The sequence below is a fragment of the Xyrauchen texanus genome, chromosome 49 (genome assembly GCF_025860055.1).
Source record: "Xyrauchen texanus isolate HMW12.3.18 chromosome 49, RBS_HiC_50CHRs, whole genome shotgun sequence".
NCBI lineage: Eukaryota > Metazoa > Chordata > Actinopteri > Cypriniformes > Catostomidae > Xyrauchen > Xyrauchen texanus.
Window position 1 is genome coordinate 14,322,880 of NC_068324.1, and position 27,080 is coordinate 14,349,959.

General features: G+C 36.4%; 2 protein-coding genes across 7 annotated transcripts in view; one reads left to right on the forward strand and one right to left on the reverse strand.

The window, feature by feature from the left end:
* Positions 1-21,271, forward strand: part of LOC127640617 (receptor-type tyrosine-protein phosphatase zeta-like) — an 88,034-nt gene extending 66,763 nt beyond the window's left edge. For all 3 annotated transcript variants that reach the window (XM_052123274.1, XM_052123275.1, XM_052123276.1), the window contains 18 exons: positions 804-948; positions 2,778-2,863; positions 7,901-7,986; positions 9,833-9,853; positions 10,047-10,143; positions 10,284-10,369; positions 10,760-10,894; positions 11,308-11,442; positions 11,602-11,765; positions 11,866-12,001; positions 12,236-12,382; positions 12,497-12,590; positions 12,687-12,760; positions 12,854-12,973; positions 13,818-13,970; positions 14,254-14,396; positions 17,763-17,898; positions 19,794-21,271. In XM_052123274.1, coding sequence (XP_051979234.1) covers positions 804-948; positions 2,778-2,863; positions 7,901-7,986; positions 9,833-9,853; positions 10,047-10,143; positions 10,284-10,369; positions 10,760-10,894; positions 11,308-11,442; positions 11,602-11,765; positions 11,866-12,001; positions 12,236-12,382; positions 12,497-12,590; positions 12,687-12,760; positions 12,854-12,973; positions 13,818-13,970; positions 14,254-14,396; positions 17,763-17,898; positions 19,794-19,937 — 2,102 coding nt within the window. In that variant the 3' untranslated portion in view covers positions 19,938-21,271. The remainder of the gene's footprint in view (positions 1-803; positions 949-2,777; positions 2,864-7,900; positions 7,987-9,832; positions 9,854-10,046; positions 10,144-10,283; positions 10,370-10,759; positions 10,895-11,307; positions 11,443-11,601; positions 11,766-11,865; positions 12,002-12,235; positions 12,383-12,496; positions 12,591-12,686; positions 12,761-12,853; positions 12,974-13,817; positions 13,971-14,253; positions 14,397-17,762; positions 17,899-19,793) is intronic.
* Positions 21,272-22,328: 1,057 nt separating this feature from the next.
* The window catches only part of LOC127640338 (alpha-aminoadipic semialdehyde synthase, mitochondrial-like), a 41,480-nt gene continuing 36,728 nt past the window's right edge, over positions 22,329-27,080 (reverse strand). For all 4 annotated transcript variants that reach the window (XM_052122830.1, XM_052122832.1, XM_052122829.1 and 1 more), the window contains 4 exons: positions 26,174-26,289; positions 24,552-24,640; positions 24,035-24,211; positions 22,329-23,167 (listed from right to left, as the gene is read on the reverse strand). In XM_052122830.1, coding sequence (XP_051978790.1) covers positions 23,049-23,167; positions 24,035-24,211; positions 24,552-24,640; positions 26,174-26,289 — 501 coding nt within the window. In that variant the 3' untranslated portion in view covers positions 22,329-23,048. The remainder of the gene's footprint in view (positions 23,168-24,034; positions 24,212-24,551; positions 24,641-26,173; positions 26,290-27,080) is intronic.

A 27,080-nucleotide genomic window follows, 5' to 3' on the forward strand; every position in this document is an offset into this window, starting at 1 on the left:
CTCAGACAGTCCTAGGCCAGGTTTTAATCTCTCAAATGTGTCTGTCTGCAATGAATTGTGACCTGCGAACTCTTTAGCCTCTTAGTGTCAAACCAGCTCAAAACACGTTTCTGATGGAATATATTAAGTAGTGCTATATGGCAATGCCTATCCTTATGGATGACATACTGATTATAGGCACCATTAGGCGTTTCGAGGTCAAAGAGAAACTGAGTAAATAGCCTGTGGTAATATTTAAAATGAGCTTGAACTCAAGTTCACAACTTCTAGAAGGTTTAAGGTGTAATGCAACATCAAAATAACATCTCTCTAATGTATCGCACATTGATAATTTCTTTATTGTGTCTACATATACATTAATTCAATGATTTATTATTTGTATAAATTTAAGTACAAGGACATATCTGCATTTTGTACATTTGTAAATGTGCAAGTCATTTGTTTTTCATCAGGTGCTGCTGGTTTGCAAACAATGTTACTATACTAAGGTCAACATAAACCATAAGAATACAATAGAAACATACAATTATTTGACTGTACTTTGTGTTCAAAATGTTGGCTTATGTGCCGTATTTAATTGTATTAATGTTATAAGTCATGTGAAGTCTGTATTAGTTTTCCGCAGGTGCGAAAAAGCTAATTTTATTTGGTGAGTTTGTTGCAATGAATGTCATATTTACAGTAATTGTTCAATCGGCTCATTTAGCAAATTAATTTGGGACTTTGATAGGATACTGTATTGTTGCTGAAAGAATATTGATGTCTGTAGCTCTGATATGAGAAGTTTGTTCTTTTACCCATAGACGCCAATAACAGCAGTCATGAGTCGCGGGTCGGCCTGTCGAGCAGCATTGAGCAGCAAAAGAAAGCTGTGGTTTCTCTGACTGTGGTCTCCACTCTCACCTTCCTGGGTCTCGTCTTTCTGATCGGCATTTTTATCTACTGGAGGTTTGTATTGATGCAGGATTTCACACAAGTGTCCTTTTTATACATATTACCTTTTGCTATAATTAGTTAATATAGTGATAATAACAATGAGTCATTGCAAGCGTTTGCACAAAATAATTATACATTAAGTACATGTAGTTTACAAGCATTAAGTGTAATATAATATAGTATAGTATACAAATATGAAATATCACTAATGTTAAATAGCTTCTAAAGGGAACAATTGCATATGAGTGAGCTTTTACCTTTTAAGAGGCATTGTTTTAAGTTGAATTATTTTAGTGTGCATTTTCTTGATTTTAATGGCTATTTTCTGTAGCTATATGTATTATATTTAATCTAAAGGGGTCACAATCCAGGGTCCGTGGACTCTCTCTCTATCTTTAGGGTCATGGTTCAAGGGTCCAAGTAGTCCACTTTAAGATGTTAACTCTTTTGTTGGCATTTGTCATGCATAGTTGACTTTTGTCATTATGCATGGTAAACAATAATACATTTCCCCCAAGACAGCTGTGCATGATTTCCATCATATTGTTACTAATCCATAATCATAACAATCGTTGAAAAGGAGAAGGGGGGGTGGGTGCTGTGGCCCCATGAGGAGCGTGTTGTCTGTCTGTGATGGCGGTCTAATCTTGGGCAGAGACCCAATCTCACACCCACAAGGGACCACCTCAAAGGGAAACATGATCAACAGCCCATGATGTGGTGCTCTGTGTGTGAGAGAAACAGAACAGTATTCACACCAGAGTGGTAAAATAAAGCAATTAGCCATGAGAGCAGTGATTTTACCATGCACATCCTCTTTGTGGACTATTTTATTTTTTGATAAAAGACAGAAATATTCAATAAACAGTTGAATGTATTATTTATAGCAATATACAATAATAAATTAATCACAAGTAATATAGTTCATTTTCCCTAATATAGGCTGTTTGCGGTTGCCAAGCAGCGTAGCAGTTTGGAGCATTAATAGTATTTGTGGTCACAAGTGTGCATTTATTATCATTTTGAAAGGGCTTTAAACACAGCTCACCCAATTAGAATTTCGTGTCTATTTTCTATATAGTTACTTTATACTGATATACTGTATATGCGGTCCAATTTTTGTTCAGATATTCCCAGCCATGAAATAAGCAACTTTGGCAATCCCATCAAGAACATGTCTCTGATGTGTAAACAGTTTAGGAGCACAACGTTGTACATTTCTCATTCCGACGTGCCTCTTGGCTCTTAAACATATTGCTCGTGTTTGACTTTTTGTTGTTACACCGCGAAGATTGCGGTGAGATTAAATCATAATCTTGGATCCGGTGATTAAATCTCAGATATGCTGATATGTTGTTTGTGGGGCTGCAGGGAGCACAACGCTGTCAGGCAGCAGAAAGAACCTCCTCGTGATTATGTTCAACATGACCAAGTCATGTTCATGTTTAGCGCAACCGTGGGTGGTTCAATCACGGCAGAACACGGGACATGTCCGACCGCTTGTCCATCTGTAGCTACATGGTGCTCATTTGGATTGCAGACAGATGCGCACTTGATGGGACGTTTTGAAATGTTTGTATTTAATCTGTGGGGGACATCACTGTGTTTGTTGTCACCACTAATCCCTCCCAAGAAGTTGCCATGTGTGGATAAGAAATAACAACACACAAACACAAATAATGGAAGCTTGAGAGATACGATGAATAATGAATTTTTCATGTGTTTTTATTAACTGTGAAGGAGATTTGCACTGTGCAATTATCCTTACATGCTGTTCAGCTGACAGTACTTATGTTACATAAAGTGCTGGTAGAGAAAAAGTGTTTTAATACCCTTTACAGGAAATGTTTCCAGACTGCTCATTTCTACATAGAAGACAGTACATCACCCAGGGTTATCTCCTCCTCACCAATGCTGAGCCCTGCAGGTATCACACACACACACACACACACACACACACACACACACATGCACATTTACTTAGAAATATACTGGGGGACATACCACATACTTCTAATGTTTACAAATTAAGCTAATAGTCTAATCCCGTAGCGGTCCATGACAATTTTTCAGAGGAGGCACATATATATATATATACACACTCACCTAAAGGATTATTTGGAACACCTGTTCAATTTCTCATTAATGCAATTATCTAATCAACCAATCACATGGCAGTTGCTTCAATGCATTTAGGGGTGTGGTCCTGGTCAAGACAATCTCCTGTACTCCAAACTGAATGTCAGAATGGGAAAGAAAGGTGATTTAAGCAATTTTGAGCGTGGCATGGTTGTTGGTGCCAGACGGGCCGGTCTGAGTATTTAACAATCTGCTCAGTTACTGGGATTTTCACGCACAACCATTTCTAGGGTTTACAAAGAATGGTGTGAAAAGGAAAAACATCCAGTATCGCGGCAGTCCTGTGGGCTGAAAATGCCTTGTTGATGCTAGAGGTCAGAGGAGAATGGGCCGACTGATTCAAGCTGATAGAAGAGCAACTTTGCCTGAAATAACCACTCGTTACAACCGAGGTATGCAGCAAAGCATTTGTGAAGCCACAACACGCACAACCTTGAGGCGGATGGGCTACAACAGCAGAAGACCCCACCGGGTACCACTCATCTCCACTACAAATAGGAAAAAGAGGCTACAATTTGCAAGAGCTCACCAAAATTGGACAGTTGAAGACTGGAAAAATGTTGCCTGGTCTGATGAGTCTCGATTTCTGTTGAGACATTCAGATGCTAGAGTCAGAATTTGGCGTAAACAGAATGAGAACATGGATCCATCATGCCTTGTTACCACTGTGCAGGCTGGTGGTGGTGGTGTAATGGTGTGGGGGATGTTTTCTTGGCACACTTTAGGCCCTTAGTGCCAATCGGGCATCGTTTAAATGCCACGGCCTACCTGAGCATTGTTTCTGACCATGTCCATCCCTTTATGGCCACCATGTACCCATCCTCTGATGGCTACTTCCAGCAGGATAATGCACCATGTCACAAAGCTCGAATCATTTCAAATTGGTTTCTTGAACATGACAATGAATTCACTGTACTAAAATGGCCCCCACAGTCACCAGATCTCAACCCAATAGAGCATCTTTGGGATGTGGTGGAACGGGAGCTTCGTGCCGTGGATGTGCATCCCACAAATCTCCATCAACTGCAAGATGCTATCCTATCAATATGGGCCAACATTTCTAAAGAATGCTTTCAGCACCTTGTTGAATCAATGCCACGTAGAATTAAGGCAGTTCTGAAGGCGAAAGGGGGTCAAACACAGTATTAGTATGGTGTTCCTAATAATCCTTTAGGTGAGTGTATATGTATATAAATTTGTATCGAAAGATCAATCCAATAAAAGATTACAGAGGGTTTAAGAATAAAATATTATGATATGTTCTTTTGCTGGTAATGTACATGTAGATGATGTCCCCTCCCTGATATCTTAAAATAGTCTTTATAACTACAGATGTGTTATAATTCTTTCCACTCATCAACTCAACACTTGTAAATACAACAAACTAACAGAACAAAGGATGCAGTGCCAGCTACAGACTATGATCAATACACACATTTATAAATGAATGGAGGGCCTCATTCCATGCACAGTAACATCTACTCACCTACAGTAATATGCTACTGTTATAAACTCCATCCTCCACTACTGCATTGCATTAAAAAAAAAAATTATAATAATAATAATATAAATAAATATATATGATCATGATGTTCAGTCTTTTACATGCTTCTTAGATCCTCAATCATTTTATTCCATCTATATTTGGGCATATTTTGAAAGTTTCTCTTCACCTGTCATGTTGTCCACAAGCAAGCTTGATGAAGCGTAAACGTGATACTGAAAGCTGATTGGCTTGAAAGGTTGCCTCTGATAATGATTGGTTATGATACGGAAGGAGGCAAATTTCATTTTGCCTCCGTTTGGCTTTTCATGTGGAAGCAGGCGACGTTGAAAGCTATCATTAAGGATGAGGTAGCTGGACCTTTTCGAGTTGAAGATGGCCTGAAACTCAACTCTTAAACCTACTGCCAGTTTCTGGAAAGTACATTCTTCAAGCAGTGGTACAGGAAGAAGTCCTCAGCATTCAAGAAGGCCATGATCTTTCTGCAGGACAATGCTCCATCACATGCATCCAAAGTACTCCACTGCTTGGCTCGCCAGCAAGGGCCTCAAAGACTTGGGCCCCTTCCTCACCTGACTTAAATCCTACTGCATAGTTCGAATTACAGGGGGTACTGGGGGGTACTATACCCCCCAATGAAGACCCAGTACCCCCCAAAGGGACAGAAATATCAGTATTGGGGGGGTCAGATATTTTTTCTGATATTGTGAAAAAATATATTTACGGTTACAATATAAGTCAACTCCTATTTTCACTGTAGGAACATTTTAATGTAAAGCGATTTCAGACACCCCTATAGTGGACCGTACCATTTTTAACCACCGTGGCGGCTAGAAGCATTGGAGATAGAGAGCGGTTTGCTGCTGGCGTGCATGGATAATTATAAGTTGCTAGCTGACGTCTAGCTTGTTGATTTTACAACCTTCATTTATTAGCGTGTTTTGTTCTTTCATAGCTCATGTCACGTCTTCATACATTGAATTACCGGCTACTTACCTGTAGGGATGGGACGATTACGGTTTCACTATAAACCACTATAAAATGTATTGACTACATATGGTTACACGTTGGCCTTGTTGACATGCCCTGCTTTTAACCTTTAGTGACACATCTTACTGGAAACAACAACAGTTTACTTTGCTCACCCAACAACAAAAGCGAGTCATCGCCCATATTTCTGCTTGCATCATCTGATTGTGGAGAACTATGTTGTGGTTTTCTCTCTTCAGGTATGTTTCCACTCAAAAAAAATTACTCTTGACCTTTTTTATGCTCAAAGCGCACATAACAAAACAGTTGGAATGTAAGGGCTGGCATATTGAGGTAAACTCATAACAATGTTACCATGAATAAGACCCTCGGTCATTGTCCATATTAAAACAGAACATGTAAAGAATAACCTCCATGTGTTGACTGAGCAAATATAAATGTCCTTAAAGGAATAGTTCACCCAAAAATTACAATTCTCACATCATTTACTCACTCACTTTGAAGGAAAATCTTCATTTGAGCTCAACAGAAGAAAGTCATGTACATGCACAGCTCTGTAGGTCCATACAATGCAAATGAATTGGTACCAAAAAGTTGAAGCTCAATAAAGCAAAAAGGTAGCATAATAGTAATCCATACGATATGAAAGGTGTACGTGAGAAACAGATCAATATTGCAGTTGCTTTTTACTATAAATATCCTCCCTGGCCAGTAGGTGGCATTATGCATGAAGAATTTGAATCGGCAAAAACAAAAGAAGAAAAAAGTGAAAGTGGAGATTTATAGTAAAAAAGGACTTAAATGTTGATCTGTCGCTCACCCACACCTATTATATAACTTTTTTTTATCCCTTTTTCTACCAATTTGGAATACCCAGTTCCCACTACTTAGTAGGTCCTCGTGGTGGCGAGGCTACTCACCTCAATCCGTGAAGCGCATGACACCACGGAGACTCACTGCATGTGGAGGCTCATGCTATTCTCCGCGATCCATGCACAATTTACCACTCGCCCCAAAAGAGTGAGAACCACTAATCGTGACCACGAGGAGATTACCCCATGTGGCTGTACCCTCCCTAGCAACCGGACCAATTTGGTTGCTTAAGAAACCTGGCTGGAAGGAGCAGTACCCCCCAATTATGGTGGGGTAATTCGCACTCTGTCCTACTGAGAACTTGTGGGCCCTTCTCAAACATGAGATTTACAATGAGGGAAGACAATACACCTCTTTGAACAGCATTTGGGAGGCTGTGGTTGCTGCTTCAGTGAAAGTTGATCGTGAACAGATCAAGAAACTGACAGACTCCATGGATGGAAGGCTTGTGGTAGTTACTGAAAAGAAGGGTGGCTCTGTTGGTCACTGAATATTTTTGAAAGACCAAACATTTTGTTTAATTGTCATTTTGTGTCACTTTTTTGTTGCACTTACTCTAAAAATTGAGAATAAACAATTGAGTTGGGAGAAATTATTTTTGTAATTTAATTGCCTAATAATTGTGCACACAAAACTCACTTTTTCTTTGTTTTGGATTGACTGAGAGCATTGTGTTTGTTCACCAATAAAATTAATACTGAGGAATACAATTTGCCTTATAATTGGGCACACAGTATATATAGAATTATACAATAAGACCAATATATATATAAACACACATATGTACAAATAGAAATCTGTATATACAGATGTATGGCAGAACAGTTAGGATATGTTGAATAAATATAAATAGACTGAGCTGTGTATTGCACATCATTATTGCTCAATGGGGTAGTTTTAACTGTTCATGAGATGGAAAAATCTGTTCCTGTGCCTGACGGTTCTGGTACTCAGAGCTCTGTAGAGCCGTCCAGAAAGCAACAGTTCAAAAAGGTAGTGCACTGCATGAGTGGGGTCCAGAGTGATTTTTCCAGCCCTTTTCCTCACTCTGGAAGTGTAAAGTTCTTGAAGGATAACCCTAGAGATAAACAAAGTTTTAGGATTTTTAACATTTCTAAATAAAAATTTGACTTCTGACATTGATGTACTTTGTACTGTACAAAAGGTCTGATTTATTTTCTTCCATTGAAGCACATCCTGGGATAACACTGATCATCAAATTCTGTGCAAACATGTGGAGTTCATGTCTGCTCAGGTGCATGTCATTAAAGCAAAAGGGGGACATATCAAATACTTAGAAATTCTAATATATATCAACACTACTTCTCATTCAAATACTCAAGCTTATAAAACTATACAGTATGTAATGCAACATTTAGTATTAAATTAGAATATCAACCTGTGAAAGCTTTCACTGCTTTTTTATGTCAAATCAGTGACTGTCTTCAATCTTTCCAGGTGCCCATGAACCCCAGTCAGTGAAACAATTTGTGAAACACGTTGCTGAGCTTCACAACACCAACTCATTTTACAGAGAGTTTGAGGTTTGTATCCTATCACCCTCTCTCTTTAGACACACTTTAAGGGACAGCTATATCACTCGAGTTTGATGTAGCAAATCAACATGTCATTAAGGCATCTGATGAAAATGAATTTCTTCATTCAGGCATGTGCACTCAGGCTATATGAACATAGGTTGTTGATAATGTATTGATAATGAACATGTACTCAGCTCAACACAGAGGCAATATTCCAGTTAGATGCACACAAAAAGATACACAAAGACCCATTTACATCTTAATTAACATCAATCAATGTCGAATCATAACCTTCTCACCATAAAATTAATTTATTCACGCTTGATTAGATCATTGAAAATGAATCAAGCAGGCTTTAATTGGACACAAATGAGGCAGTAAACTTAATTATGAGTTCTGGTCATAAGAGCTACCTATGACAATTAATATAATTATTTCACAAGTTTCTATTAATACACAGTCATGTTATTTTGTGTGTGTGTGTGTGTGTGTGTGCTGTGGTGTTCTTGTTGTGTGTTTTTGCTATATGTAATGTTGAATATTCTCCACAAACCCAATATTTGTTATATATATTTTTTTTTTTTGTCATGTGGCATGCTAGTTTAATTCTGTGGTGTTTGAATGCATGTTCTTTACAATCAGTGACAGCATGGCCTTGGATTCTGTCCATTTGGCATGCAGATAATTGATATCATTGGATATTTTGATCCATACAGTAGTAAAGAAGATGTTGGGAAATACAGTGGTTTTCTTTATGCGCTTGACTATAGGCATTTCTAGACCCCCCCTTTTTTTTAGCCCCCCTAAAAATCTATGATTTACTTAGATGTTCCAGGTTTAATTAATTAATGTTCCAGGTTTAATTCAAATTAGGTTCAATTGACAGCATTTGTGGCATAATGCTGATCGCCACAGAAAGAATTTTGACTCATCTCTAACTTATTTTTATACTTTTATATATATCAAAAATTGCAGTTATAGTAAGGCAGTTACAATGGAAGTTAATGGGACCAGTCCATAAACCTCAAAATACAAACTTTATACTAACCTTATCTATGTAAAGTAATATTGAATAGTACATCTTGTTGTCATGACGATGTAACACGGGTAAACCAAGCAATCTAGTGAATGCTGTAAAGTTGGTAAATCCCTGATTTTATCACACTAAAATCATGTTAAATTAAATGTAATGTAAAATAATGTTTATGTCCTGTGGCTATACTTTTAAAACTGTGTGTATTTGAATATTTATGGACTGGCCTCATTCACTTCCATTGAATTGCCTCACTGTAAACATTCTTATAATTGTTTTATTTTTTTAAGTAAATGAGGGACAAGGCAAAATAATTGTTTGTGGTAATCAACACTATGCCACAAATGCTGTTAACTGAACTTTGCAACCTTGTGACTCTATAAAGATTTTTGCAAAATTTGTTATAGGTGTCTCCAGGTATAATATAATTAAACTTAATTAAAATGCTAAAAAAAATACTTTAAGATGTATGCCTACAAATTATAAACAGACTCTTTCTGAAACTTCTAGAATAAAAAAAAATATCTATGATTAATTATTTTAGTCAGACATGTCTAGTTTCGGGCGAGGGGGCCTTCAAATATTCAAAGGTTGAGAACCACTGTTATACAGCATGTACATTTTTTTATTGAAAAATGTTTGTCGTGTTCACATACATCAGGCTGGAACTTTTCTTTAATCATCAATATGGTTAACATCACTTAAAATGGACAGAATCCAACCTATGCCATGCTTTGTGCTGTTATTTTTCCACATTACTGGTGCACCGTTTGTTATTGTATTTCATCGCTGTGCTTTCTGCATTCTCGTCCCCATTAGATATTGAAAGAATATTTTGAGGTAAGCCATGTCTCCTTTTTAATGCCTTTAATTTGATTGCATTTGATAGCTTTAGCATATATTTTTGATGCTTAGCAGTCTGCACTTGTCATTGACTGTGTCCTTGGTGTTGTCAGTAAATTGAATATTTTGTGGAATTTTGATTTATGTCAGAATGTCAGAAAGGCAGTTTGTTTGGTTTGTTTTTTCATAGGAGGTTCAGACTTGCACCGTGGATCTTGGAACAACAACGGACAGCTCCAGCCATCCGGACAACAAGAATAAGAACAGATACGTCAACATTTTAGCCTGTGAGACACACCTCAGATCATATTTTCATAAAGCTCACACAAAATGAGTTTCAAATTAAATATAATATATAAACGTTAGATTGTTCATTAATATAAAATGGTGTAACCACATTTATTGACTGATCTGTTATGTCTTCTAGATGACCACAGTAGAGTGCGACTTGCACCCTTGACAGACAAAGATGGAAAGAGTGGAGGGGACTACATAAACGCCAACTACGTTGATGTGAGACACTTTAAAAAAAAGTTACAATGTTTTTTTTTTAGATTAGGGTTCTTGCTGAAGTGTTGCCAGGCAAATCATGATCATTTTAGCATTATTTAATCAGTGAGGCATGACTACCTCAAAGCATAACCATTTAGCTAGCATGAGAAATAATTCAAACCCTTAAAAAGGACTGCTGATTTGCTATTGATTTAAACCTTGAAAGATCCAGCTATGGTGCCATCTCTAGTGTTAGAAAATCTTGGCTTTTTTTGTAAGATTTTGTGGTGCAGTGTTTTTTATTTTTAGCTCTCTATCACTTGAAATATTTTTCTTTCTTAAGTTTAAATTAAATAAATTTGCTGTCCTTCCTCTTTTTTTCTTTCTGTGTCAATTCTTGTATTACTCAAGGGTTTTAACAAGCAGAAAGCCTACATCGCGGCACAGGGGCCTCTGAAGTCCAGCACAGTGGATTTCTGGAGGATGGTCTGGGAGCAGAATGTGGGAGTCATCGTCATGATCACAAACCTGGTGGAGAAAGGAAGGGTGAGTCATTTCATAGCAAAATATAGTTAAAGCAGGCATTGTCAAGCAACCTCATTTTTGATTAATAATGACTTTCTCACACAAATCTATCATATGATTTCAGAACACTTGTAAACAGCTGAAAATATTTGAAATATAGCATACAAGTCATAGGGATGAGTTTTATGGTACTTATTTCCTTTGTGGAGCTTGAAAGTCCCAGTCCCCATTTAAATTCATTGCATGGAAAAAAGTAGCTTGGACGTTTTGCTAAATATTACTTTTGTATTCCATGGACAATGAAAACGTCTTTTAGGTTTGAAATGACATGTAGTTGAGTAAATGATGACAGAAACATCAGGTAATACAAGTTGAGCACTGTTTGATGAGCATGTGGACATCAGAGATGAATCATTTGTCTGTCCGTCTCTCAGAGAAAGTGTGATCAGTACTGGCCCATGGAGAATCAGGAAGAGTACAGCAGTATTTTGGTCACTGTAAAGAGCACTAAAGTCCTCGCTTACTACACTCAGAGAACTTTTACCATCAGAAACACCAGCTTAAAGAAGGTATACTATAATAACGACACATGGCACCAACTTTTCAATGTTTTTTGAAGTCTTCGTTTGTTAAATGGCTCAGAATCTTGCATTAACTATTGCTTGTTAAAAGATCACATGCATACATGCCGTTTATGCAAGAAGAACCTTTACTTGTCCCTCTTTTAGGGTTCCCAGAAAGATCGTAGTAATGAGAGGACAGTAATACAGTACCACTACACTCAGTGGCCGGACATGGGTGTACCTGAATATGTCCTGCCTGTACTTTCATTTGTCTACAAGTCCTCAAGAGCCAGTACAGATAACATGGGTCCAATGATCGTACACTGCAGGTGGGCTAACTCTCATTCTGCTTCATTATCAAGGTCTCATTAAGGCTTAACTGATTGTAGCTAGTGTTAAATTATATATTATGTGTGTTTGTGTGTTTAGTGCCGGTGTGGGAAGAACAGGGACCTACATAGTGCTGGATAGCATGTTAAAACAGATTAAAGAACAGGGGACAGTCGACATTATGGGCTTCCTCAAACAGATACGTACACAACGCAACTATCTAGTTCAAACAGAAGTGAGTGAACAGAATTATTATTGATATATTTGAAACTAGCAGTTTCATCTTGTTTTTTTGTTTTGTGTTTAGTTTTCATTTTGTTTCATTTTTGTTTTGTTTCATTTTTTGTTTTGTGTTTTGTACCTTGTTCTTTAATAACCTACAACATGAACCATTGTTTATGATCAAGTTTCCTTTTCAAAATCAGTTAAGCATCTTTGATTTACTTCAAATGGTCTGGCCCCCTTTCAGGAGCAGTACATCTTTACCCATGATGCTCTAGTACAGGCCATTTTGAGTCAAGAGACAGAGGTGCCATCAAGTCATATTCACAGATATGTGAACGACCTCCTGACACCAGGGGCCTCGTGCAAGACACGCCTGGAAAAACAGTTCAAAGTAAGACGAATCAATCGTGACAATGCTTGTGCTTTGCAAGTGTTTGTATCAGTGAAAATGAATTCGTTAGAATGGTATAACACAACATCAACTGACAATGCCTTGTCATTGCAGTTGGTGTGCCAGACAAATACCAAACAGAATGATTTTAGCAGTGCTTTGAAAGAATGCAACAGAACAAAGAACAGAAGCTGCACCTTGATACCTGGCGAGTTCACAGAACATCTGCTTTTATTGTTAATTATTCTTTATCATTTGTTCATCATTGTTCCTGAACATCTGATGTTGAATGTCTGTTTTGCAGTAGAGAAATCCAGAGTGTGTCTGTCCACATCAACCGAAGAAATGTCAGAGTACATCAACGCCTCCTATGTCATGGTGAAATACCTGTACATTCAACTTAAACACAAAGTCAGTTTATTCAAACACCGTTTTGATTCATATTAAAGCTTGAAATTGCATTTTTACCAGGGCTACCGGCAGAGTAAAGAGTTCATCATTACCCAGAATCCTCTGTTCAGCACGGTGAAGGACTTCTGGAGGATGGTGTGGGATCACAACGTTCAGGTCATTGTTTCATTACCAGAGACGGTCAGTTGCCTTTTGTTTTTGTTTTATTTTCTACTTTTTTCCAAAAATGATTTATTAATCAGTTTAAATGATCATTTATTTATTAATCTTTGCTTTTAACATTTTAAACAGAAATTATGACTTAAAAAGTAATATGACTGTTTATATATGTATATGTATAAACAGATTAAATAATTAAAAACAATTAATCTTGATATTTTATTTATTGTAATTAACTGCCTAACACATTCATTTATTTTGCAAGGAAAGAAAGCTTGTTGAATTTTTTTCCCCGAAAGAATGTAATGGGAATTTTATCAAAATGCTAACTGATTTTCATTGTAATATGAGTTAAAAGGAACATATCTGGTTTGGTGTTGATGAAGGGGGTACTCGAGTTTTATTCAGGGCTGGACTGGTAATCTGGCATATCGGGCATTTTCCTGGTGGACCAAAACACTTTGGGGCCGATCAGGGGTGGACTGGCCATCGGGAGAAACGGGCCGTGATAAGCTAAAATGAAAAAATAATGCAGCGTTATGCAGAAAGAACCACTAAATGGTGCCACGATATGCAGAAAAGGACAGCAAACCCCTCCCTCCCTCCCTCCATCCCTCCCCCAACAACGTTTGGTCCAGTTGCTATGTATAATCCCAGGCCGATTTCTCTTCCCAGTCCAGCCCTGGCCTTACTAATGGGGATCTGTGGGTACCTAAGACAAAAAAGGTTAGAAAACACGTGTTTACAGATAACACAGACATTTAATGGGTTTCAACTTAATCTTTTAGTGCTGAATGTAACACACACGCCTCTTATCTCCTCATCGCTCTCTGTCGCTCCCTATCTCTCTTTACTCTATTTTCAGACAGAAGATAGTGAGCCAGTCACTTTCTGGCCTGGGAGAGATCAGCCAATCAGCTATGAAACCTTCTCAGTATCGTTAAGAGGGGAGGGCCACGTGTGCCTATCCAATGAAGATTTGTTGACAGTGCAAGATTACATTTTAGAGGCTACACAGGTAACAGCTAACATACTAAGGTTTGCTGACTAGCCAATCGGATTCAACAGCAAATATTAGAAATAGAAAGAGGATCAAAGAAATAAGAAATGAGATTTTATAAATACGTAAATATAGAGATAAGGCTGAAATATTGAGATATATTTTTTTGGGTGTATCACCCTGCCTTGCCCTGACACACACACACACACACACACACACACACACACACACACACACACACACACACACACACACACACACACACACACATATTCAATTAATCTCCGTTCTCTGTTTTCAGGATGACTATGTTTTAGAAGTGAAGCATTACAGAGCTCCACGCTGGCCCAATCCTGACAGTCCTATCAGTAATGTCTTTGAGCTGATCAACATTGTCCAAAAAGAGTCCAGCTCTAAAGACGGACCCATGGTCGTACATGACGAGTGAGTTCACCTTAAATCTTTGCCTGGAAGGAGACAAGGATAGACACATTGGCTCTGTTCCAAAACTTTGGGAACTTCCTTGCTGTCTACTGCATATATAGGCAGCGTCCTTGTAATGACGCATCCTAACTGTCACGAATGCCTCATAAATGACTGATCTGAAATGCTCCATTGCATGTTGCTAAGCTAACAATGTGATACTCTAAAGCCTTATATATACAATGTAAAAAGCCTAACTTTTTTTCTCCTAAATTAACCTAAGCATCCTAGGAGAACGAAGCCTGTGTTTATGCTGTATTCTGAGTAGTTTTACATTTCTGTTGAGGAAAATAATTAAAGAACATCACGTCCAAACCACACCCAAAAATAATTTTAACCAATAATCAGCGTTCTTCGACTAGCTGAGTTCTCCTAGGTGAAGAATTCCAGTGATGTGCACAAACAGAAGGAAAATCATCAAACGTACAGGTTAGCAGAACAAAAATGTTTCATAAAAATGTTTAGGCAAACTTAAAGAAGTATTTTCGCTCAATAAGTTTGAATTAAGCCATTTTTTAGCGAGCGTATGTCTCGTAGCTTAGCAATATTTCTAAGGCGGAAGAATGCTGTTCTAGAAACACAGGAAAATGTATTTTCTGTTAATTCATTTCTATCAAGTGTAACACCCAGGCTCTTAAGTGTAGAAAATGACAACAGTACATTCATTGAAAGACAGATAATTATCTGATAATTAAGATGTAATCATCTCTGATTATTAGTTATAACTAATATAAATTATTAGTTAGCCTGGCTAGTAGTTTTCTGCTTCTGATGAGAACATTCCCATTATTTCAGAGTCAGCCCATTTATACTTAAGCAAACAGTATTAAGTAAGATGTAAATTGTTAGTTTATTGTTATTAGATTCTCTAGGAAAATATAAAAATGGTCCATTCAGGCTTTTACATTTTCTAAATTTTCTCTCAGGGGTTACTCCTGAACCCCCATACAGTAACCTATATTTTCCCAGTCAAAGGTACTCCTATGTCCCATACATAGATATCTGAATGTAAAAATAATTACAAAATAAATATTCAGAATGTTAAAAAATTTGAACACAAAAACTGTAGGAAAAAAAAGCTGTCACATAGCTTAAAAACAAATGTTGATCTTATCTTGTAATATTAATATCCAAGTGCCCTTGACTAATGAACTCTATGAAATATATTAGTCTAATTTTTTGTTTGAAAAGTACCCTCACACCCAATTGCTTTGCCTTTGTCTCAGTGTCCTCACCTCTGCTTTGAAGGGACTATTTTGACTCTTGAATTCTTTTTTCTTTTTCAAAGTACTATTGCTGCTAATGTGGAAAGTTATAATAACTATTCCAAAACAATATATATATATATATATATATATATATATATATATATATATATATATATATATAATAAAAAACGTAATTTCAAAGCCATACTGACATCATGCCAGTTATTATTTTCCGGACCTTTGCTGTGAAGAAAATGCAGAGACCGGACCACTTGAAACTTTAATTGAATACCCCTGATCTAGTGCGTGTTTACATACACCAAGGGTGTGTGGGGCCAAGGGTGTGATGATGTAAATTAGGCATTGATGTTTTTGCTGTAGAGGTGGTCATGAATTAATGAGTACCATTTGTGACATCACTAATATACGGATGTAGAGAAGGAAGCGTTTTGGCAGCTTGGTTTCAATAAATGCTTTTATTGCATTGGGGATTAAGTTTTGAGTTCTGAAATTTACAGTATATTTTTATAGTAGAAAGACCTCTTATATGTAAGATATGTGAACATTTGATTCCTCATGACATGACCACTTTAATACACTCTGCTAACTTTGAGTAATGGGAACTTTAATTAGGTCTGGAGGAAATATAAATCCAAGTAACATCGGCAAAACAGTGAAAACGTATTCCATATTTCCTGATAATGTCTACAAATTATTCAAGGAAGAATATTCAAGGAGAACAACAGAGGACCTAATACAGAGCCCTGTGGCACTCCATACTTTACTTGTGTTAATTTATGCAAGTTTAGTTTACACAAACAAATACAAAGAACTAGTATATTTTTAAATAACATTTTTCTCGACATTATTCACGGATTGGCAGATTATCCATTTATTAACACTTACCTTTCACCCTGTTCCTCACACAATGCTATTTTATGACTTCAAAACACTTGTACTAGTTGTAAGGAAAGGCATTTTAACATTTGCATTAAATAACCAACAACATTTACAAGCTTGTTCAAATGCGATCAGATTGTGTGGTAGCTGTACTGAGAGTGTTGCACTTGTGATGTGTACGAGTCCTGAAGAGCACATGAGGCGACATCGTATACTTTGTAATAATTTTTGTATTATTTTCCTGTAAATATAAAAATCCTTAAAACAAGATCAATTTCATTCATCTTGTTTTAGAAACAACACTGCATAAGATATTTAGGTTTTTCAGAGAATGTATTTTTAACATGTGTATTTTGTCTTACTGTACTGGCAGAATTTTATAGTTAAAACAAGTGAAAAAAATCTACCAGTGCTGACGAAGTAATCTGAGTATTTAGAGTATGATACTGAACTTGAGTAATCTAATGGAATACATTACAAATTACATTTTACAGCATGTATTCTGTAATCTGTAGTGGAATACATTTCAAAAGTAACCCTCCCAACCCTGTTTATGTCACATTTGCTTTTTATGACACTATCGGTTAGGTTTAGGTTTAAATTTTAGGGTAGTGAGGAAGGTTTTGTTCATTTTGCTATCTTTGAGTAATGGGAACTTTAATTAGGTCTGGAGGAAATATAAATCCAAGTAACATCGGCAAAACAGTGAAAACGTGTTCCATATTTCCTGATAATGTCTACAAATTATTCAAGGAAGAATATTCAAGGAGAACAACAGAGGACCTAATACAGAGCCCTGTGGGACTCCATACTTTACTTGTGTTAATTTATGCAAGTTTAGTTTACACAAACAAATACAAAGAACTAGTATATTTTTAAATAACATTTTTCTCGACATTATTCACGGAGCCCATCGCTATGCATTCCAGGGTTGCCTTATCCATGAAGGATACATGCGATTCTGCCATAGATTTGGGTCAAAATGAGGAACTGTATCTGGGGCAGCCTATTGTTTGCAGTCTTTGCATCTGGAATATGCCTATGAGGCCTATAAATGGCTAGATGGGCATCTCTCTAGGGTTTGGAACAGAGCAAATGTCTTTTAATTGTTTCGCAAATGTCTTTTAACTATTTAGAACTTGACATGCTATGTCATTTCAAAGCACAATATTTGTTATTTGTTCTTATGATATGTTGCGTTTGAATTGTAAATCTGCAGACATGGTGGTGTGACTGCTGGAACGTTCTGTGCGCTGTCCACACTAGTGCAACAGCTTGAGGCTGATGGTGTGGTAGACGTCTACATGGTGGCCAAGATGATCAACCTCATGAGACCTGGTGTCTTCACTGACATTGTGAGGGTTTATCTGGATAATTTCATTCAATATTGATTTCAGTGTGGTTTCTAGAGATGTCAATCGATTAAAATGTTTAATTGAATCAATTACATGATGTGCCAATCAGTCACAATTAATTGTATAAACTGTACCAGTTTATGCAGAGAATAGCAGAATGTAAAATTGCAAAAACAATTTAGGTGCTATTTTTAATATAATTAATTGTACTAAATTAACAGCTTAAATTCTAAGCCCTAGTTTTTTTATTATTATTACTGTATGTAGCATAAACAAGTTCTCACATCCAGACATTTGACTGACGTCATACAGTACTGTAAACTCTGGTCAACTTTCAAGATTATTCTGGCCAAGAACTGCCCTCTTAGACAGGAAGAGACTTTCTGACTGAAATGTAAATCATACAACCACGGTTTATTTTGTTTTTAATAGGTGTTTAGGGCTTGGTTTATCTGAAATAAATTATACTATAACAATAGACCAGCATGAAACAAAGTATTAAATTATAGGACCTACATCATCAAAAAAGCTAGTAGTATAAATAGCAAGTTTAGTACCTGGTCTCATTGAATCACATCTATATACCTACATTTTTGCTAAATGGTTCTACATTGCTCAGTGTATGTATGAAAGCAGTTTCCTTGTGAAATAAACACATAATAATGACTCTTATATCCTTTCGGACACATTGCAAGGAAATGGCAGATTATCCATTTATTAACACTTACCTTTCACCCTGTTCCTCACACAATGCTATTTTATGACTTCAAAACACTTGTACTAGTTGTAAGGAAAGGCATTTTAACATTTGCATTAAATAACCAACAACATTTACAAGCTTGTTCAAATGCGATCAGATTGTGTGGTAGCTGTACTGAGAGTGTTGCACTTGTGATGTGTACGAGTCCTGAAGAGCACATGAGGCGACATCGTATACTTTGTAATAATTTTTGTATTATTTTCCTGTAAATATAAAAATCCTTAAAACAAGATCAATTTCATTCATCTTGTTTTAGAAACAACACTGCATAAGATATTTAGGTTTTTCAGAGAATGTATTTTTAACATGTGTATTTTGTCTTACTGTACTGGCAGAATTTTATAGTTAAAACAAGTGAAAAAAATCTACCAGTGCTGAAGAAGTAATCTGAGTATTTAGAGTATGATACTGACCTTGAGTAATCTAATGGAATACATTACAAATTACATTTTACAGCATGTATTCTGTAATCTGTAGTGGAATACATTTCAAAAGTAACCCTCCCAACCCTGTTTATGTCACATTTGCTTTTTATGACACTATCGGTTAGGTTTAGGTTTAAATTTTAGGGTAGTGAGGAAGGTTTTGTTCATTTAAAACTCGTTAGAACATTTACTTCTGAAACCTCATCTGTTTGGGTGAAAATTCTCACTTTTAGCACCACAGAGTGGTCATAACTGTCACAATTAAGGAACCATGTAATGTCTAATAAAAATAGTGTGTTGCTACAGTCACATTATTTTGATGAGATCAGGCTGCAAGTTTACCCTGTGATATTCCAATTAACAAATTCAAACATTTATTTTTTGCCACTAGATTGAGAGTACCTTTCACCTTAGTGTCTGGAACACCCAATAGACAAAAGTGGATTCAAGTCAAACTCAGTATCAAATTCAGTACAACTTAGTTGTTTTGCACACATATTTGACTTTCATACTTTACATTTTAAAGGATATTTAGGTAATTGTTTTATTGTAGCAAGATCTAGCTAGAGTTGGCAGCAAGTGTAGATGAGAAAAAGTCAGTCATTAATAATCCTGCCCTGAGATGGAATTCACAATCCACAAAAGATTGATTATTATTGTGCTCAAATTAAAAGCATGTTCTTGTGTTTTTATTTTTATTTTTTGGATAGGATCAGTATCAGTTCCTCTATAAAGCTATCCTGAGCTTGGTCGGCACCCAAGAAGATGAGCAAGCGCTTCAGTCCAGCAACAACAACAGCACAGCCCCAGGAGGCGTCTCGAGCAGAGCCGAGAGTCTGGAATCCTTGATGTAACCATAGTGATGAGACTGCACAGGAAAAAAACTAATTCTATCAAAGAATGCTCTTCTGTTTTCCCCCAATCCCGTCTTTGAACTGATAGCACTCTGCTGGATGCAGTGCAACCGTTAAATGTGTGCCTTTGTAAATCACTCTGAATTTTTAAGCTTAAAAGTATAGTTTATCCAAAAAGGAAAATTCTGTCATCATTTACTCACCCTCATGTTGTTTTAAACATGACTTTCTTCCTTCTGTGGAACACAAATATGTATATGGGAAAATGTTAGCCTCAGTCACCATTCACTTTCATTGCATATTTTTTCCATAAAATGAAAGCGAATGGTGACTGAGATTTAAAATTTTGCCAAACATCTCCTTTGCGTTCCACAGAAGAAAGTCATATAGGTTTGGAAAAACATGCTTTCAAGTAAATTGTGACAGAATTAATAAAATATATATATCAAATTCTGGTGAACTATCCCTTTAACTAATTGTATCTTTCTTAAATCATCGCCTTGTGCTAATGTCTTACTAATGTGTTCTCGTAGTCTTATATTGATGTGCTTAAAAGCTTGTTTAAAGGGAAAACAAGACCTTTTTCAATAAGACAGTATTTTGTTTTGTAGTAGCCAAGAATTTTAGCCACGCCTTTTTTCATACAAATACAAAGAAAGTGGCAAAATTTTTCATCAGTCTTTCTGATCTGAATCAATTTTTCAAGGGCAGGAAATAATATTCTAATGTAAATAATATTACAGCAACCACATCGATTGACCAAATTTCTATTTATGTCTAGAATTTTATATTTTACCATCGAGGCACTAGTGCTTTAAGATATGGCTGCATTAATTTAGTCAACACATTTGATATAATGTTTTAATATTGCGGATATCTCAATGTTTTGTATTGTTCCTTGTGTAAGCATACTGACACTGTTTAGCTGTACAAGATGTTTATTTCTGTTCATAGGATTAAATGAAAGAAGGAAGCACACGAATAGAGTGATTTATTTATGCTGGGGTACGTCTTTTGTTTAGAGATGCATCAACACAGCAAGGTGTTTTGTCATAACTCCTCAAATTCTGTATTGTGTTTAGTAGAGGTCTGTGGTGGAAATGACAGTGATGTAAAATTGTGTATTGTGTGTAATAGAGTTCTGTGGTGGAAATGACAATGTAATTGTTTACGTAAAAAAAGCAGACTCTTTTGTCTTGCTTAGGCTTATTTTATAGCATATATCTTAAATACACACTATTCAATATTTTTACACTTTTTCATAATTTGGCAAAAATGCAGCTGAATTGTAAATTATGCAGAATAAAAATATTGTGGCATAAGTGATATTTACCTTGATCCTCAAACATGGCTTGTCTCATGTCATCTCAAGCAAAAACTATTCTATTGGCAAAATTATTTGTTGTGGTGGAAATGATGCCACAATATAGTATGTCAGTATTTACAATAGGGTGTAAATAGCATCTAACTTCCTTTACACTTAAGAGCCTTTTCTGTCCCAGTCTAGGTCCACATCATTTAAAGCCTCATGTATCATGTTGACAATAGTCGTTCTCTAATATTCTTGCTTTTTATCTGCCCAAAGGGACAGACTCATCTTGAGTACAGTCCACATTCAATGGCACGTGTGGGCTGCTAATCCTGAAGTTGCTTTTTACCTCAGTAACTTGATTCCTATCAAGCAGGTCAGTTCTTTATGAGTAATAAGTAATAGTTAGTTATTCTCCATCTGGCTCAGAAGGACAGTAAGTGGGAACAAAGAAAGATTTCCTTAAAGACATTTGGCAAACAAGGCTGTTTTTTTTTTTTCAATTAACTCCTCCATGGCCCTTCTCAAATTCGTCATGGCTTAACCCAATGAGACGATGTATTTTGTAATGATCAGATCACTTCTTATGGGGCTCTAAGCCATTGCTCAGATCACGCTTAAAATCTGGAGGAAGCATCTTCAAGATGCTGATTATATTAAGTCTGTGGCTTAGGTTTTGGTGACAAAGATGACAGTTACACAGAGTTATGGAATAATCCCTTTGAAGAATTGCTGTCTTGTAATTATTCCCAAATTCTAATCCAGTCTTAGGAGCAAAAGGATACACTTATTTGTTGCAAAATATGGGTCAAATAGCCAGACACCGTCTTGAGCAGCAAGTACATTGTTACCCTAATTTGCATTTTTTACTTCTATTAATTACAGACCACATTGTCCTGCGCTTGGTGGCCTACTTTATAGTGACCAGCAGTCTGACTGGCCCACACCAGGGACAATGCAGATTGCTTTCATGGCCTCCACTGGGCAGTCAACACAAGGAGCATGAACAGGGGTGGGGGGTAATTCATTTCCACTAATTTGTATCTTCATTGTAAAATCAAGATGAAAAACAACATTTCACATCTTTATTGAAGAAAAACACGGCACATAAAACAATACAAGCAAACGTCAAGAAAATGCAATGGTTTTGAAAAAAACTAGTTTTAAAAATAAACCTCTCTGGAAATGCTGTGCTTAAAATGTGACGAAAGGTGTCCAAAAAGGAGTTATGCATCACAGTGGAGGTTTTTATTAATGAGCTTTTATGATGCATTTATGTGATATTTGGACCTTCAAAGTTCTGGCCACCATTCACATTGTGTGAACCAACAGAGCGGAGTTATTCTTCAAAAATCGTAATTTGTGTTCAGCAGAAGAAAAAACAGTCACACATCTGGGATGTATACTGATTCTAGAGAATTTTGATTTTTGGGTGAACTATTCCTTTAACACAATGTAGAACATGTGTAATATTTAGCAACATATTTTGCTAATTTAAAGATGAACAGCTAAAATGCAACTGATCTTTTGATGCTATTGCTAATTTTGAACTCAAAAACAAGGGTTAAACAGTAAAACAAGGAAGGTAAAAATTGCAGCAAACTGGACAGTTCTCCGTCCAGACAAAGCCAAACTGCTTTGTAGAACTTATTTACACCCCTGCAACTCAGTATAATACTCTCATTTATGATGACATTGAAAAATAAATGATCATTGTCATCAACACAATAGTCTACAAAGCTTTTGGTATCAGAGAGCTTTTTGAAATATTTGTGTAATATATGTAGACACCAGACGCTGGGTTATTCTATTACAGTGCTCTTGGTGATATACCGAAGACCCTCTTCCTGAAGTCTCTTCAGTACTGGACTGTAAATGTTCTTTGTCATTGGAACCACAAGTCCTTTAGTGGTCAGTTCACCTGTGGTGGGGCACATTGCACATTCACATTAAGTAAAAGTGAATTAAAGATCCTATGAAATGGCTTCATGAGTGCAGTTTAATTTCCTATGTTGATCTATTTACATGGGGAAAGACATTGAAGGGCCCTGTGGTAACCATGACTGACTATGACTACTTATTATTGCTTGTCAAAGGCAGTTGGTATTATGGAATTTTGACAGGGCTGAGGGCGGGGCGGGGTCGTGATTATACACACCCGGTCCCACCCTCCGACCTGTCACAGGAATGTATTAAGGAAATTCTCATTCTTGATTGGATTTTTACAAGACAAAAAGTTATGGATATATCTGTGAATGCGAGATGAGATATCTATATTTTGAGTTTATTAGCTCAGAAGACAAAGACAGTACATTTTAAAGAAGTACCTACTGCATATATGAAAAAAGTTTCTTTTGTCAACTTGTAGGTGAACCCTAGCACCTAGATGTCATCAAAACTTACATAAAAAGACTAAAAGCCACAAAAGTCCCATTTTGATTAAATGGAAAAACACATTGTAAGCTGTTACTATGATAAATACACATTTATTACACTGTAATAAATGTATAATAACCAGAAATTAATAAACATCCCATTTGTCACAAGCATAATGTTATAAGCATAATGAAATCCTGAAAGCTAAATTTTAACATGCAATTCAAAAATAAGACCAGAATCAAAACACAACCTACCAAGGTAGTTTTCCAGATGTAATTGTACACCATGTACAATGGTAAAAAATTATATATTAATAATTCTTTTTAGAACAATTCCAATTAAGTATTCATAGGTCAAGGAACATCCCAATATGCCTTGTTCAGTATACTAAGCATAGACAAGCACTCACCATTGAGTACCATATGGGCTGCAATCGCTGCTGTGTATCCCACAGTTTTGGCCATAGCTGAATATCCATTGGGATCCCCATAGACCACCAGGCTGATGTGTTTGGTCTCCAGCTCACCTGTAGAGTGTTTTATCCCGACATCGATCTTCATGATAACCAAATCCCGCTCACCTTTAGCTACATTGCATAAAAGATAATGACCCAATTATGAATGTAAATACATGCCTGACAAAGTTCATTTATTTCTCACTCGACTTTTTTTTTATTAGTAGAAGACATTGCAACACAGCGTTTAACCTCCAGGTCAAAGAACTGCAGAAGCCACTCAGATGAGTGGAGAAACATCTTCAGTTAATGAAAGTTACAATTGAATGGATGTTCAATGGACCTGACATTCTTCGATTAGCTGGATGACTGACATTCACAAAAATATTAATGTCACTTTTCTAAAGAGATTTCAATGTTAGAACGTTAAAAAAAGAATGAAAGAGTGAAGAGAGTGGAACTTGGTCTTTACCGAAGGATAGTTTTGTCTCCAGGTGCTTAGCAACCGCTGCTAGGATGGTGTCAGCATGGGGTACCGGCTCTTCACTGAGCATCCCGAGCCTGATGGAATTAATCGATCAATCATCTCTACGCATTGCTGTCCAATTTGTATTTATTTATTTTTAAGCAACAATTTTCAATAAGGTGGTGGTGGTTTCCAGAGCGTTGGTAAGCATTTTACATTACTAAGTGGCTACTAGCATGTTCTGTGTGATTGCTAGTTGGTTCCTGGTAGAGGTCGACCGTTATTTCGGATTTACAGATTAATCGGGCCGATAGTTGCGTTTAACTATCAGCTATCGGAAAAAATCAACTCAAGATAGTTTCCATCTTGAGTTGAGAGTTCTACATTCTGAACTCCTTGGTTCAACAATATAATGGCGCCCACTAGAGGTTAAATAAAAAACAATCACTGACTCTGCATGGAGTTTGTTGTGCAATGTGACTAGGCTATTTATAGAGATGGGCACTTCAAACATGGGTTTAAAACATCGACAGAGAAAAGCCGAGGTATGTATACAATACAGGTTATTAGTATTGTCATTGTACAATAAATCATTCATTTAAAACAACTTAAGGTGGTTTGATAATTAATTTGATTATAACTAATCTCTGCACATTGCCGACATGGTCATTTAGAACAATGTTAAGTCAAGGATGGAAACTGCTTACCTTTCCTCTTAATACACTGATTTGAATAAAAAGATCACATATGAATTTGTGAAGATCTGTTGTTTTTTTTTTAAGGGTTGAGGGGTGTCCAATTTGTTCCAGTCAGATTATCAACATGAGCGCTTCAAAGAGGTTTTGTTTCTAAGTGAATTTATATGGTAATTGTCAGTAGTAAATCAATCATTAATGGCAATTTTTTATGAATATGCAGCCATATTTTTGATTAGGTCGTTCCTTTGCTTCAGCAGACAAAGCATGAGCACGTTTCATTGTAAGAATGCACACGAACAGGAAAACTTTTATATCTTTCTGGTTTATAGGTTTTATTTTGACTATTACGTTTCTCAAAATTTTCTCTGTTCTGACAAAATGAACTTCTGTCCAAACTTCCTATTTTTATTTCATTTCACCTGTAACATTTTAATTCATATTTTCCAGAGTGGGAGAAATGTATTTAAGTATCTCCATGGAAAGTAATAGGCTAATTACTAAAGTTCAGCACTATTTTACATTAAGTGGAAATTATATTATACATTTTAAAAAGTATTGGCTGATTAATTAATTTTCCCACCTTAATAATCGGTATTGGCTAAACCCACTATCGGTCAACCTCTACTTCCTGGGCCACCCTAAGTCTCTATGATATTCTAGTCTTTAGATATGATTCAAGTCCCTACTATGGAATTCTTTGGCCTGTTTTGTCATCAGACAGGCAACAATCGTAAGTTTGAGTTACTTAGAAAAAGAATAGCACACATCTCCTCAACAAGCTGCACGATTTGAACTTTCATTCATGTCCGTAGAAAAAACGGTACAGTACGTGCTTAATACACAACCTGCATATTACAAGAACTGGCAATTAAACTGTACATGTACATTGTTTATATATTAAGCTCCAAAGAAAGAATTGTTTCTACCCACCATCTGAGACTCTGCATTCTGAAGTCATCGCTGCCTATCCGCTCATAAACAGCATCCTCAAAAGCACTGCTGCTAACAGTTGTGGGCAATCCAATCAGATTATACAGCAAATCTTTCTGTGAGAGAGAAAATTATGTTTTCATTCCCAAACCAGAATTATGTTAAAGTGATTAGAACTCATCATATTACTATGATGTCTTGTATTGTCTATCCTTTATAAAATATTATTGCAATGCGCTCTGGAATACTAGAATCTGAATGGTCAATTGTTCCATCTAGCGGTCTGATATCTCTTGAGGGACAACCGCACATCTAGGGATTAAGACATATCATAATTTTTCCTGCTTTCCGGATCACTGTGAGATTTCTACAAGTGAGATAATAAAATAATTTCAACTCAAATCAATGTTTCTTGTCCATTTATTTATTTATTTGTAGTCTCGTAAAAAGCTGGATAATGAGCAGTCAGATGGTCTTTTTCACAAAATAATCACCAACAGAAATCCAATACAAACCTGAGATAAAAACCCTAACCATTTATATATTTATTTGCCTAATAGCCATGTAATTAAATGTAATGTATGAAAACATGTAAGGGATAATGTACAGTCAGCCAGTCGTTATCGCAATATAAACCCCTTCATGTTGGGGTCCTGATCACCCTGTCAGGGTTTATTTTGCAATAGCAAGCTTCCCTAAATGAGTGCTGCTCTGTTGAAACACACACATAGGCTTGTGATGCGCTGCTCAGAGCGATACACAATACGTGTGCTTTGCACACAAATGTCACCTCAGATGTAGATGCTCAATAGCTTATAACGCATTGAGAACGGCAACGGATGTGCATTTCACAAGATGTTGAATGAGAAGTGAATTAAACTACTGTGAACTAGCCTAAAAACAATTA